At 39.7% G+C, this 13,335-nt stretch overlaps 1 protein-coding gene across 1 annotated transcript in view; it reads left to right on the top strand.

Annotated features, from left to right (window-relative positions):
- LOC122772647 (CUB and sushi domain-containing protein 1-like) overlaps positions 1-13,335 on the top strand; it is a 292,253-nt gene that overhangs the window by 158,783 nt on the left and 120,135 nt on the right. Inside the window, exons 13-15 of the mRNA XM_044030836.1 lie at positions 2,504-2,686; positions 2,840-3,025; positions 9,614-9,754. Of these exons, the coding sequence (XP_043886771.1) occupies positions 2,504-2,686; positions 2,840-3,025; positions 9,614-9,754 (510 nt within the window). The remainder of the gene's footprint in view (positions 1-2,503; positions 2,687-2,839; positions 3,026-9,613; positions 9,755-13,335) is intronic.

Genomic DNA, 13,335 nt, shown 5'->3' with positions numbered 1-13,335 from the left:
GTGTTGTCTAAATGTTCATTTCAGTGTCGTACAAACATGATTTGAAAACAGAATGTGGCTCTCATGCACAGCCACACACTGTTCTTCTGAAAATATTGGCAGTTAATACACATTTAGTGCTTTTTTTGTTAATAGACCTAGCGCACACTAAACTATCGGAAAGGTCCCTTAAGTATCCATCTGAGTATTATTTCATTTTTACGTTTCAACATATTAAACGTATTTAGGCCTTAATGTGTCTCTGAAACATCTTTTTATCCCGGTTGATAAAATACTATTCCTCTCAATGGCCGTAAATAAATTAAGGGAGGGTGGGAATTCTTGTTGTGCACACAAATAAAACATTTTAATTTAGAGAAAGAAGAGAAAGAAAGAAAGAAAGAAAGTGGAAGAACAAACTACCAGTGACAAAGGAATGAGTGAGAGAGGCAGTTATCATAATGACAGACCTACCAGGGGCTCAAGATTGCTGATATCCATCTTGACACTCGTCAGCTGTGTGACACCTTAGCTGTGGGCCACATGAACACGCACACACACACGCACACACACACACACACACACACACACACACACACACACACACACACACACACACACGCACACACACACACACACACACACACACACACACCACACGCCTGCCACCTCATTGAGTATTATGTTCTTGTGGGTGTACTTACATCCCAACTGATAGTAAAAGTGTGGAAAACACACACACACACACACACACTGCTCACCTTGAGATGTATTTGCCCAGAGCGGATCCAGGAGCATGGTGGAGCATGTGTTACACGATGACAGACGCCTGGTGGAATGTCAAATTTTAGGAGGGGAATGAGGGAAGAGCAGTGGATAAAAAAAAATAATAATAATAAAAAAAAAAAAGTCCCAATAAAGGCGGAGGGGATATGTGACAGGAAGAATGATGGAACACCAGTTCATCAGCACAGCTTATGTGTACCAATAAAAAGACAGTATATTGATAGCTTAACGTCAACTTTATTGATCAGATTGAAGAAAACATTAGTGATAATAGAATACAACAGATATTGAAGGGGAAGAAACAGGAGCAGTGACATTGTGTTTTCCCTTTGTCTCTTTCTCTGCTAAGGAAATAAACTATAACTTATTGTCATTGTATAGAGCATCACAACCAGTGTTGTAGTCTTCGATTTTTGCCCCCTCCTGCTGTAACTAACAAATGTACACATAGATCAGTGTGTGTGTGTGTGTGTGTGTGAGAGAGAGAGAGTGTGAGTGTGTCTCCTCTTATTGTTTTGCCTTTCATAATTAAAGCTGAATTGCACTACAATTACACCCTGATGACAATTAGCTCTAAGAAAGAAAACTATTTCATCGCTTAACACGGCAGCGTAAAAAAAAAAAAACAGGCGCACGCCGCGCTCACACTCTCTGCTCCTTGAGCCGCGCGAGCGTCGCCGCTGTAGACTTGACAGTGCGCACCATTTGTCAGAGGGGTGACAGTGTAACGAGAATTGCTGCCAGCTGAAAGTAGTTATTACACAAATTTTAATGATGGCTCCTCTCTTCTCCCATTGGGTCATCGTGGGCCCCACGGTGACTGGACGTCAAGCAAGACTGAGGTCTTTGTATTTGGCCAAAGGCTGTGTTTGCAGTTAAAGGGTGTAATTAAACACACACCTGATAAAACAGACCGTCATTACTCTTCGCTATATGTACAATTGTTGTCTTTGAGTGAGTAATAATGGCAAATTAAGGAATACAAAGTGGCAGGAGGTGGTCTTCTGCTGCTTCAGCGTGTCGTGTGTATAATACCTTGTTTGTAACGAGCTGTTATTTGGAATACTGTTGTCTTTTTATCATTTTAATCCAGACTGGTTTTTCTCCTCTGATCTCTGGTATCATCAAGACATTTTCACCTGGATATTTTCACCCTTTCAACCCCGTTGAATGGAAGCCGTAGAGATAATTACGCATGAAAATTCAAGTAGATAAGCGGTTTTTCTGCAAATGCTCAGACCAGCCCATCTGACGGCAGCAACGATGCCATGTTCAAAGACACTTACATTTTGCCGTTGATTTCAACTTCAGCAGGTCATTCTGACCACGTCTACACGTCTGCAAGAACAGAGACAGAGTTTGTTCTCGACACATCATGTGGGCAGAACCTTTTTCTGGTGTGGTGTCTGACAGCTGGTCTAAAAGAATACAAACAAATTTCTCTCTTCCATGTGATTAGTTGGTCAGACATTTGCATGAACTAGCAGCTGTTCCTAATAAAGTGGCCAGTTTAGTTTCTACTGAACATGATAATGGTCATGTCGTTGCTGTAAACACCGCTCAGCATGTTCAGATTTGACACCGGTGACTGAATCTGAATCATTTTAAGCATGTTATTGCCTTCTAACCCCACCTCATAAGCAAAAACAAGCGACCTCTTATCCGAGTGTCACCATGTCACGTGTTGACATTAATCATATGCATAAAACCGGGTCTGTCTGTGTCCTGTGCGTTGCAGAAATAGAGCGGGGCGGCTGCGGTGACCCTGGGGTGCCAGCGTTTGGGCGTCGCAGTGGTGATCGCTTTCAACATGGTGACGTGTTGACCTTCTTTTGCCAGTCAGCCTTTGAACTCGTGGGAGAAAGGGCCATCACGTGTCAGCACAACAACCAATGGTCGGGGAATAAACCCAGCTGTGTCTGTAAGAACGCAATTTTTTTTTTAGTTTTGGTGATTTTCTTTGCTGTGTTTTCCCCCCTCACTCTTAATCAGCCTTTTTGCCTTTCATTCTTGCTGATGGATTTAGCATCTTCTCCCTCCTGCCTTTCCTCCTTTGCTCCTTCCTCTTTTGTAGTCTCATGTTTCTTCAACTTCACGGCTCCTTCTGGGACAATATTGTCCCCAAACTACCCGGAGGAATACGGCAACAACCTGAACTGTGTGTGGTTAATCATCTCTGAACCAGGAAGCCGAATTCATCTTCTCTTCTCTGACTTTGACCTGGAGCCACAGTTCGATTGGTTGGTGGTCAAAGATGAAGGTAAATAATATATCTCAATATTTCACCATATTTTTGTGCTCGCTAATGTTTGCTACACTGACTAACCCCCTGTTAAGAGTTGGGTTAGACCTTAGGGTACAGATATACACATTGTTTATTGCTTAACCCTCATGTGACCATTATGATAATCAGGCTGCCTGGATTTATTTTGATTTTATGGCTGTATAATCATAAAAAAGTGAGTGCTTCTGCCTCTTTTTCCAAGATATTTTCATTATCTGGCAGTTATTCAACCGTTTAGGAATTATGGCACTAAGAAGCTGACGTCACAAACTGGTGAATCTGGTCCGTGATTGGACAGTAGTTCCTCAGAAGTCCTGAGGGTTGGGGACTCATTTTAAACCTTTTAAGACTATACAGAAAAATAATGCAGATTAAATTTGACTGATAGGAGGTTGGATGGGATTTTTTTGTTTTGGTTATTGTTGCAGAAATGACAGAATTTACACCTTCACACTGAACACATAGCAATCAGATCCATCGATTGGCATTGTGTTTACTTAAGTCGCCGTAAACTTGTGCCTTTGCAGATCCGTAGCAGCGTTTGAAAATTGCAGGGCAGTCGGTGCGACCGCATTGAACCAACAAAGCTGAAAGTTGCCGCCTTGAACTCTTGTTTTGTCTCGACGATAAACCGCTGTCACGCTGAACAAAAAAAGTTACTCTGTATCTGACAGGTATTATTAGAAATAATTGTTAAAAAAAAGTTATTGTTGTTGGATTTTTAGAAAGTAAAGCCAATAACTGTCGTGAGGTAATCTCGAGTTGACACTGACGACATCAGCGCTGGTCTAAAGCTCTTCAAACATCGCTGCTCACATACAAGGCAGCATTTCACGATTACTGAGTAATGTTTTAGAGCTGTTATATTAATGTGCCTGATATGAGTACTGTGCTCTTCAGAATCATACAGAATTTATTTATAAATCAGTATGAACTCAAAGGCAGCACTATAGTTCTCAGATAATACAAAAATAATTAAAAAAACAAGCACAGCTCTTCACTGCAACAGTCCTTCAATGTAAATTATTGATTAGAAAAAAGGGAAAATACCTTCGAGGAGCTGTTTAATGAAACAGTGAGAGTTAGATGTATCTAGTTAGTTATGTTATGTTATAGTTATGTCTCAATGAAGAAATAAAAAGTGATGTTTTTTTATTTTCCAGGAAGAAAGAGAAATATGTAGCGCTTTACATCGAGCAGTTATTCGATGCCTTTCCCGTTTATTAAGGGTTTTATTTGAACTCGATATCTCCTCCTGTTTTATTCCTGGAAGAATAGATCATTGACATACAAAGAAGTGGCGAGCAAAGTAAATAGAGCAGCCACAGTAATAATCAAGTCTTCTGAGATTTAAAGACCAACATGAAATCTATGGGAACTGAGTTGTGAGCAAATTATCAGAAATCTATCGTCGCCCTTTGATAAAAAAAAAAAAAAGAGCACACAGTGATGGACTGTTACAAAAGACTTTCCTCCAAATCTCCTCTCTTAGTTAAGTCAAGACTCTTTCACATGATATCGGTCTGTTCATTTCATCCTTGTTCAGGGTTTTTTTTTATGTGATGATAAATATTTAAATGTTGCAGAAGACGGAGACTGGCATGGTCCCACAATTCACGGCGTGTTTTATTAGTGGAGCAGTTCTGTGGCTCGTCTTCGGTCCCTCACACTACTTTCAACAGTGTCTGCACTTAATATAGTAATAAAAACCCCTCTTGAATGGATCATGCTGATTGTTTACACCCAAAGGATTGGATAGAGTTGATACTGTCAACATCATAATCTCGCACCACTGTCAACGCAGTAATCTGGAGCAGTTTCGTATAGGTATGAATTATTCCCAAGCATATTATAGAGATTATAGAATACAATCATCGTACAATGAAAACGCACACTGATGACATGTCAGAGCTTCCCTGCGTTACCAGGCGATATGTACAAGTACCTTTTCTGTACCTAAATTAGCGTATGTTGCTGTTGCTTGTTTATGGTGAAGTGGTTTATATGCAAACATTATCTCACGCCATACATTAACTGGAGCTTTATCTATATAATATGCATTATGGTATGCCAGCGTTGGATGGCTAACCTTCTATAGATCAAATCACTTTACTTTTGTGTTTATCTTTAAGGCAATCCTTGACTTATTACACAGATATCACACAGATCAAATGAAAAAAAAGTAATTGAAGACACTGAAATAATAATATTCATGATTATGTTTCACATCATTTAAAAAATAAAAGTGTTTGTTTTCATATGGAGCAATATATAATTCACAATATAAATGTATTTTGATGCAAAAATCATAAAATCTGGGGAAAACAGAATAATTAAAAAAATGATTTGGGGGGCCACATGTGGCCCGTGAGCCGCAAGTTTGAGACCTCTGACAAAGTGGTGAAATTTTTAAACTTTATGGTCTTAGGACAATTTTATTAACTTTCCCAAAGGCCCACATTTAACTGAGGGGAAAAAAGTGTTCAACTTTGCTGCTCCATCAGCTTGGAACAGCTTCCAACAGCAGCTGAATCTTGAAGTTTTTTTAATTAACTTTGAATAATTTAAAGTTGTATGAATCAGGCTGTAGGTGATTAAATTGAATCACTGTGTCCTGGATGTTTTTTTTATGTTTTGTTTCATTCTGTAATTTAGATATTTCCCATATTTGATGTTTTTCTGTAACCCTGTTATATCTGCTTCTTGTAAAAGCAATGAGGCTTTCCTGGTTAAAGAAAGTTTATAGATAAATACTAGAGACTGTGTCGAGACCGGTTTGGTTAGATGGATGGACTTTATTTATACAGAAATTACAAGGTAGATGAGAATAAAATAATTAAATAAAATACAAATATATACAATATTACAACTATAACCTATGACGGTATATACTATAACTAGTATTTGAATATTCTACAGTATTAGTGCAAAAAAGAGTAGTAAGACCATGTTGCAGGAGATTTTTTGTTTGGGTCACATTTTTTTCCAGGCTTTCACTGTTTAAATAATGAATACAATTAAGTAAAAATTCATTTATCAAACATATCTCTCTCTGGAATGGCTAGTTTATCTATTCGAGAATAATATTAGACAATAAAACAACAAAAAAAGGCAATAAAATAGTCAGAATTGCGTTATTATGCACATATTTGCTTGTCTTGACAGTTTGCCATTTTTAAAATGTGGGTTTCCATATAAACTGGGCTGTAAACAACTGTGAATGCACAGCATACAACTGATAGACCCGAAGACAAAGCAACATAGATTTCACTTTCATATCTTTCACTTCAATTTGCTTTTCAGCTGTGACTGAGAAGATTGTATCCATTCCCACGGCAGAATAAAGCCAGATGTTAGCAGTGGTTATCCAGATATCTGACCAATAAAGAGCCTTATGTCACCAAGACTGAAATTAAATATTATTGACAGTCAGAAGCGACTGTCTGTGCCCATGAGTGAGTGAAAACATCATGCTTGAGAGGCAAAGGCAATTAATTAATGTTATTAATGCTTAGGAAGTATAAATACCACAACAAACCTTTTAATGTGCGAGAGATGACCCTTAACTACCCCAAAGTCTAAGGCGTTAAAGGACATCAGTGCCTGATTCATCTGCCCACGCGCAACTGCGGGCACTTTCTGATGATTCACAGTTCCTGGGCAACATCTGTCTGGTTCACGGCGACAGCGTTTGTGTCGTAGTTCTGGCAGTAAAGTTTTGTAAAGTTGTGCGTGCCAATAACTCATCAGCATCATTTGACGTTTATAATCACCATGAGAAAACGCAATTCCAATCACATTCAATCAAGACAATAAAGCGGTCTGTGTAATATCAGAAGCCTCCACAATTAGTCTTGATCACTGTGGCAGTGTAACTGCCGCCACCACTGCTGGTAAATCTGTTTATTTCTACCTGCTACATGGCGCCATCCCTGCCGGTTGTTTTCCTCCATCAACCCCCTCAACCTCCTCCTGTTCCAGTGCCTTATTACCGTACTACGACTTGAGGATGGCATTTCTTTTGTGGTGCATTATGTATAATTCATATCTCACTGATATGACCCTGCTGGGTTCTGTTCTTTGTAGCCCTTTAGGGTTTTATTGCACTCCCCACTGAATGTGTCACTGCTGCGTGGATCACTGGGGAGCACCCTCCAGATCACTGTGTACAGAGTGTGTTCTGCCAGACAAAAGAATAGAACCATTTGTTGCAGTAAATGGTCCTATGCTGTGACACAAATGTCTTCGGCAGAAATGAAGTGATGCATGGTTACAGCTGCACAGGCCAATTGGGGGAGGTCTAATGGTTTCACTGCCATTCAATTGGTACACAATGCGTACACGGCAATGTCATAATGCTAGAACATACCTTAGCAAAGCAGCCAGGTTTAGCCATTCATTGCAATCGTGTACCCCCAGGGGCATCATGAGTACTTAAAGCAAGTCAATGCTCACCTCGCTGGAGACAGAATTGCCCAGGAATTTGTGGTTCAGGACACGTTCAGGTGCAGTAACATCAATGACCATGGGCTCCACAATCCCTCCGAGAGACAGTCGAGTGAATCGCTTAAATGCGGCATCTGTGGGGAAGAGCATCGGCGTGTGTCAGTTGTGTCAAGCCCTGATGTCTGTACGGTTTGCTTTAATACTGAAAATGGCAATATGTGGACACTCTGCCAAGACACACGGAAGCTGTTAATGGGACTTAGGGCGGTGCAGAGCAGCAATGAAGGCTCTGCGTTTCCAGGTCACTGGCTGTAAATGTCGTCTATTATGATAGAAATAATGTAAAAAATCCCGGAAGCACAAGAGCTCAAAGAGTCATCACGACCTCTGCAACGGAACTACAATACAATACAATACAATACAATTTCCATTACAGCATACTATATAGTTTGTTTCCATAGACTGTAAATAAAAATGTTCCGTAACCGGAAGCCGTTTACCTGATGGTGAATAGGTCATTATATGCCTCCAGAACACACGTCCACACCTTTGGATGCATTTATTATCTCAGCGTAGCTCACTTACATTGGAAATGTTCATATTACACTGAACACTGGTACTGTATGTACTGACCAATCCCAAAACTGTTTATAAGCACGTAGTGTTGGGGGCGTTTATGTCGAGTCAAGGCTGCAGTGTGAAAGTGTGAAAGCACCTTGACTTCTGTTTTGAAGCCTGGCGTCAGTTCACTTTATGAAATGTGACGTGATGTGCTTTTATTGTCTATTTACTGACATTATAAATCAGTCCAGTTGTATGCTGATTTTCCATAGTCTTCCATTCCAACAGTCTTCTTTATTTGTTTCAATTACTTTAACACAGTGGTGTTTATGTGTTGACAGTTGTCGAGTATAGATTTTATCTGGCATGAACAAATTGCTTAATGAATTGTATGAAGGTGCAACTCAATTAATAGATGTGGAAAATTGCAATACATTATCAGTGACCTACATTTCACTGATTCACTTTTTAGTTTTTTCTTGATGTTATGCGTAAAAATGTCATCCTACAATACACTGAAAAACAACTTTTATTTTGTTTTGCTTTGCGGGAAAAACATCTGATAATATGCATGCTAAAACTTTGAACGTAATGAAGTAATCTTCATTGTGGGGTCAATTGGGACAAGTTACTCAATAATTATTCAATAAAGAGTTAATAAGTTGTCACTGTGAAAGGTGAACATGTGACGGAGGTTGCCACTATCAGATAAATTGGCGTACATCGACGACTCATGACACCGAACGCACACACACACACACACACACACACACACACTCAAAAAGTCCAGACAGAGACTTAAGTTGTTGAGACAGCAGAATGAATTTAAGCTCTCATCCGCCATCCTGAAGTGGAGAGTGTCCTGACAGGCACCATCACCTCCTGTTATGGGAACTACTCTGCCTGAGATTAGAGTGCTTTGCAGTGAGTAATATGCTCAGATGAACTCCCAATCAGAGCACCTGCTCTTCCCATCCTGAAGGACATCTACACCCGTACACCGAGCTCAGAGCCCAGAGAGTCACGAGAGGAACTTCGCAGTCTGACAAGAGATTGTTTAGACTGCTGATAGAGAGTCGATGACCCTACAGTCACATGGTCAAAACTAGTTATTTGAAGAGGGTTTCCTACACCTCTTTCAACAACGTAGCATATGCCCGCTAACCTTGTTTTGATGCTAACTCTTGTTTGGCATTCTTAAATGAATTATCTTTCCATCTTGGCACAAACGAGTTGCGGTATTTAATGAAGCGGAAAAAAGCACATTTGATGCATTTGTTTTGCAAATGAATATCCGAGCGGCACATTAGAATGTAAGTTTCTTGAAAGTCTCAAAAAGTATCAAATGAGCTCAAATTAAATTGGAGGAACCTTTTCTAACCCTAATAGGATTTAATACATCTCCCTGAGGTCTCCTGGGGCATTTTGTTGTTTTCCTTTTTACAGGAGTCCTTCACTTTCCAAATGTGTCCTTGCCTTAATGCTATGCAGATTAAATTAGATAAGCACCATTAAAAAGTGTCCCGAAAAGATTGTTTTAACTCTGTTCTATTTTAGGTCTGTCTGAGCCAACGACGTTTGGAACGTTCTCAGGGAAAGACGTCCCATCACAGATCGCCTCCAATGGACACATCATGAGACTGGAGTTCCAGTCGGATCACTCGAACACAGGGAAAGGCTTCAATATCAGCTACACCAGTATGTACCGACCGCTTTCTCTTCCTCAGTCTGTGTGTGTGTGCATGTTAATGAACACGCTGTGCGGTGATGCTGCCACTGATGACGTCACCATGTGTCATTGGTGTAATATTTATTCTCAGCATTGCCATCACAAACCAAAGTGACATCAGTTTCCCCACAATAGAGGATTTGATTTTAAAATCGTGGGAGACTACAGAACTACACAATGATCTTTGTAACTGATTTTCAATGTTTTAATCCTGAGAAAGCACAGACTAGAATAGCTTTTCACTGTCCCTACAGTAGTCTGACAGGTCCTCAAGTGTCCTCAAGTGTGGGACAGGCTTAAGTCTTACTGTGTTCTTTGAATAGAGTACACTTAACTGCAATAACTCAGCCTGGGAATTTGACACCTGTCACAGAATCAGACTAGCTCATTTTATATCATAGGATAATCTAATGGGGCTTAAAATCAAATGTCTGGCTAAACAACTAAAAATCACATTCTCAACTGCCCTTTAACATAATAAGCTTCAACTTCAAAGTATGAAAAGGGCTGTTTTTTTCTGTGCAGGTAAAATAAAAACGTATGTTACTTATTGAGCTGTGGATAATTGTGTATAGTCAGTTATTACTGAAATCAATGTTGCAGAACAAAAAACAACCTACAGGTTTAAATATATAGTACACACAACTATTAGGACAGACATACAGTGCATAATCATGGTCTGTGGGCTTGATGATATTTAACCGTTCACTGAACGATGAACACATTTTTCAGTTTATTTTGTTTAAATTCAGGGATTCTGAATCCTCTCTTTGAGGGGGGAAGTTTCGGAGGAGATGGAGTTGGCTAAACATGATCATGCTTTTTCTGTGTGCCTCATCATTTTTATTTTGTATTTTTGATTTATTTATCAGTGACACATAAAACAGAGCAATAATCCTGTGGCTGGCTCCAAAAAGATTTCAGTCAACGTTCTCAGGAAATGAGGATGAAAAGAACCCTTTTCTGAGTTGGGTTTAGGAGATGATCATGGTTTTACCTCATAGCATCAACCTTTAATGTGGTTTGGTTAGCAGGTGAGATGACTGAGGATGGAGTTTCAGGAGTCAGTGATGAGTTGAGTTGAAAAGCTTTATTGGAAACAGCTCAGTTTGAGTTCTATGTGTAAAAACAAACATCGTCACATACAACAAAAACACACAACACAAGCAAAGTAGCAGACAGCAGATGTTTTTCAGTGGGCCACACACACGCTTGCAAAATGTGCAAGTGACTTCAGTAACTTTAAAAGTCACAAAACCTCCCCCAGGAAACACTTCTGTTGTCATCTGTGCTACTCGCGATCGGCTTCTAAATTTGGTTGTGTTGTGTTTTATTTGCAGCGAGCGCCTCCTAATTTGCTCATGTTTTTTATTTGCATGTGTTTTCCTAAGTTGAAATGTGTCGTGCTCCCAGCACAGTTGTATATTAGAGTTGCTTGAGCGCCTTTGAATATGCCTGTTTAAACTTTAAAATAAATACTGCCGTTTTTTGATGTGGCATTATATATATATATTTTTTTTTTTTTTGCACAATGGTTCTTTTGGTGACTTGGTATTCTTTAGCCTTGCAATAACCCACTCACACTTTAACCCGGCATCACATTTGAGGTATTTCCAGACAAGCCGACAATTGTTTTTTGAAAGCAGAAAAGTGTCCAGCAATCGAGAAATGACAGCCGTGAACAGATATATGAGTACCACTCGATGGAAAAAAAAACAGTGTGTGATTATAAAAAGATTGAAGAGAAATGTCGGCTGTCCATGTCTCCTGTTCAGTCAAAGAGCAATTGATGATGTTTGAAAGGGGGCAGAGATGGGCCTAATAATTCTTGACCAGGAAAGAACTTAGAAGATCACTTCCCCTGTGTATTGACGTACTGCCCTGGCATTTAAATGTTTAAATGTCCTTTCATCGTGCAAGAATTGAATAACAGTCAGGCGACAAAACTGCTGACGTGCTTATCTTTCCTGTGTTTTTCTGATCATCTGTTTCCATGTCTTCATTCATGCTTTAAGCCTGTTCTGTTGTCAGCTTTTGAAACTGACTATCTGCTCCAAGCCAAACTAGTTCAGCATGACTGATTCTGATGAATTCCCTGTGATTATCATGCAGTTTTGCATCATTTGACTCACTATCTTCCAAATAACCTCTGCGACTCTTCCTTGAGAGGTGAAATTTGGTCTTTTTTAACAAACCTTTTTAAATATAATGTTATGTACTGTATATACCAGCCCTTTTACTCCCCCAAACAGACATTTAACTCCATTTAACATGCAAGTAAGCCATTAAAATGTAATTCTACAGCTCGCACTCACCAAAGTGCTGTACAAAAATGTCTTGTGATATATTTAGGAATGTGAAGATTTGTGAGTTTGCAAGATTAAAGTCTAATCACGTGAATTCTTCCTGGGATTCAGGGTAGATTAGGCATATTATTGCTGTTTCAATAATTTAATCTATTAACATTTTAATGCATATATGAATACCAACGGCTGTTGCTGCGGGTATATCGCTATCTGTTTATATGAATAATGATTGAAACTCAAATATGAACTCTGACACACGCCAGACTTGGCAGTCCTGCATTAGAAAACAGTGTTGGGCTAAAGATAGACTGATTGACTGTGTGTGCCATGTGAAAAAAAGTTTACTTTAGTGAGGTGACAGCTGGGACCGCGAGCTCTTTATAGCAACCGGGCTGTGTCAATATTATGAGGCCTTCCAAACTAGGAATAGAAACATGTATTTCTCTCTTACACCAAAACTGGCATATTTTTTTATCCATGGGTAAAAAAACTAAAACAAGGTGATTTACTCCTTTGCTGTTGCTCCAACAGAGGAGTCTGCCTCTTTAGTTTAATCTCTCATGAGTCATCTTTGACGTCACAAATGCGTCATAAACCAACACACCAGAAAACAATGCAGTAGAAGCCGGCGACATCACAGGGAAAAAAAAGGCACCGTGGAGACCAGTGACAATATCAAGGTGGTTGCACTTCATAACATTGTGCCAGAAAAGGAAGAGTCAGCATGTAAACTGGCCATATACAGTAGTAAGGGATTAGCACTTTCTCCAGGCCTGGCTTTAGACTGCTTTGACACTGTATACATTCTGGGAATGAGGTCCCGCCCCCCTACGAGTGGGTCTAAAAAGTACGGAATTAGCATTGCAGTTTCAAGGCTCGAACCAAGTGTGATAAATTTCACTGTTTTATGCATTTACAACTAAAGCCATCGTTAGCACTTGGTTAGGGCTCGTATTAGCCAAAAAAAAGATGATTTGGTGGGGTGCTTGGTTCATTTAATGAGGCAGTGCTCCTCCCGTGCCCAGGCCTGGAACTGGGCATTACATTCAGCTGGGTGTCATGTTGACGTCCCTGCCAATCGAAGCCAAAGCCAATAAAAGCCTTTATCTATTGCGGAATCATTTAACCTAAAGAGCGAATGCTGATTGTATCCATTGCCCACTGCAGAGAGAAGCCAGATGTAAGTGGGTGTTTTTTTGACCAGTGGAAAATAAGCTATGATGTCTCAAAGTAGTAACCGTAAA

This window comes from Solea senegalensis, linkage group LG7 (assembly GCF_019176455.1).
Source record: "Solea senegalensis isolate Sse05_10M linkage group LG7, IFAPA_SoseM_1, whole genome shotgun sequence".
Taxonomy (NCBI): Eukaryota; Metazoa; Chordata; class Actinopteri; order Pleuronectiformes; family Soleidae; genus Solea; species Solea senegalensis.
The sequence above is the reverse complement of the archived record's forward strand: the minus strand, read 5'-3'. Positions and strand labels throughout refer to the sequence as shown.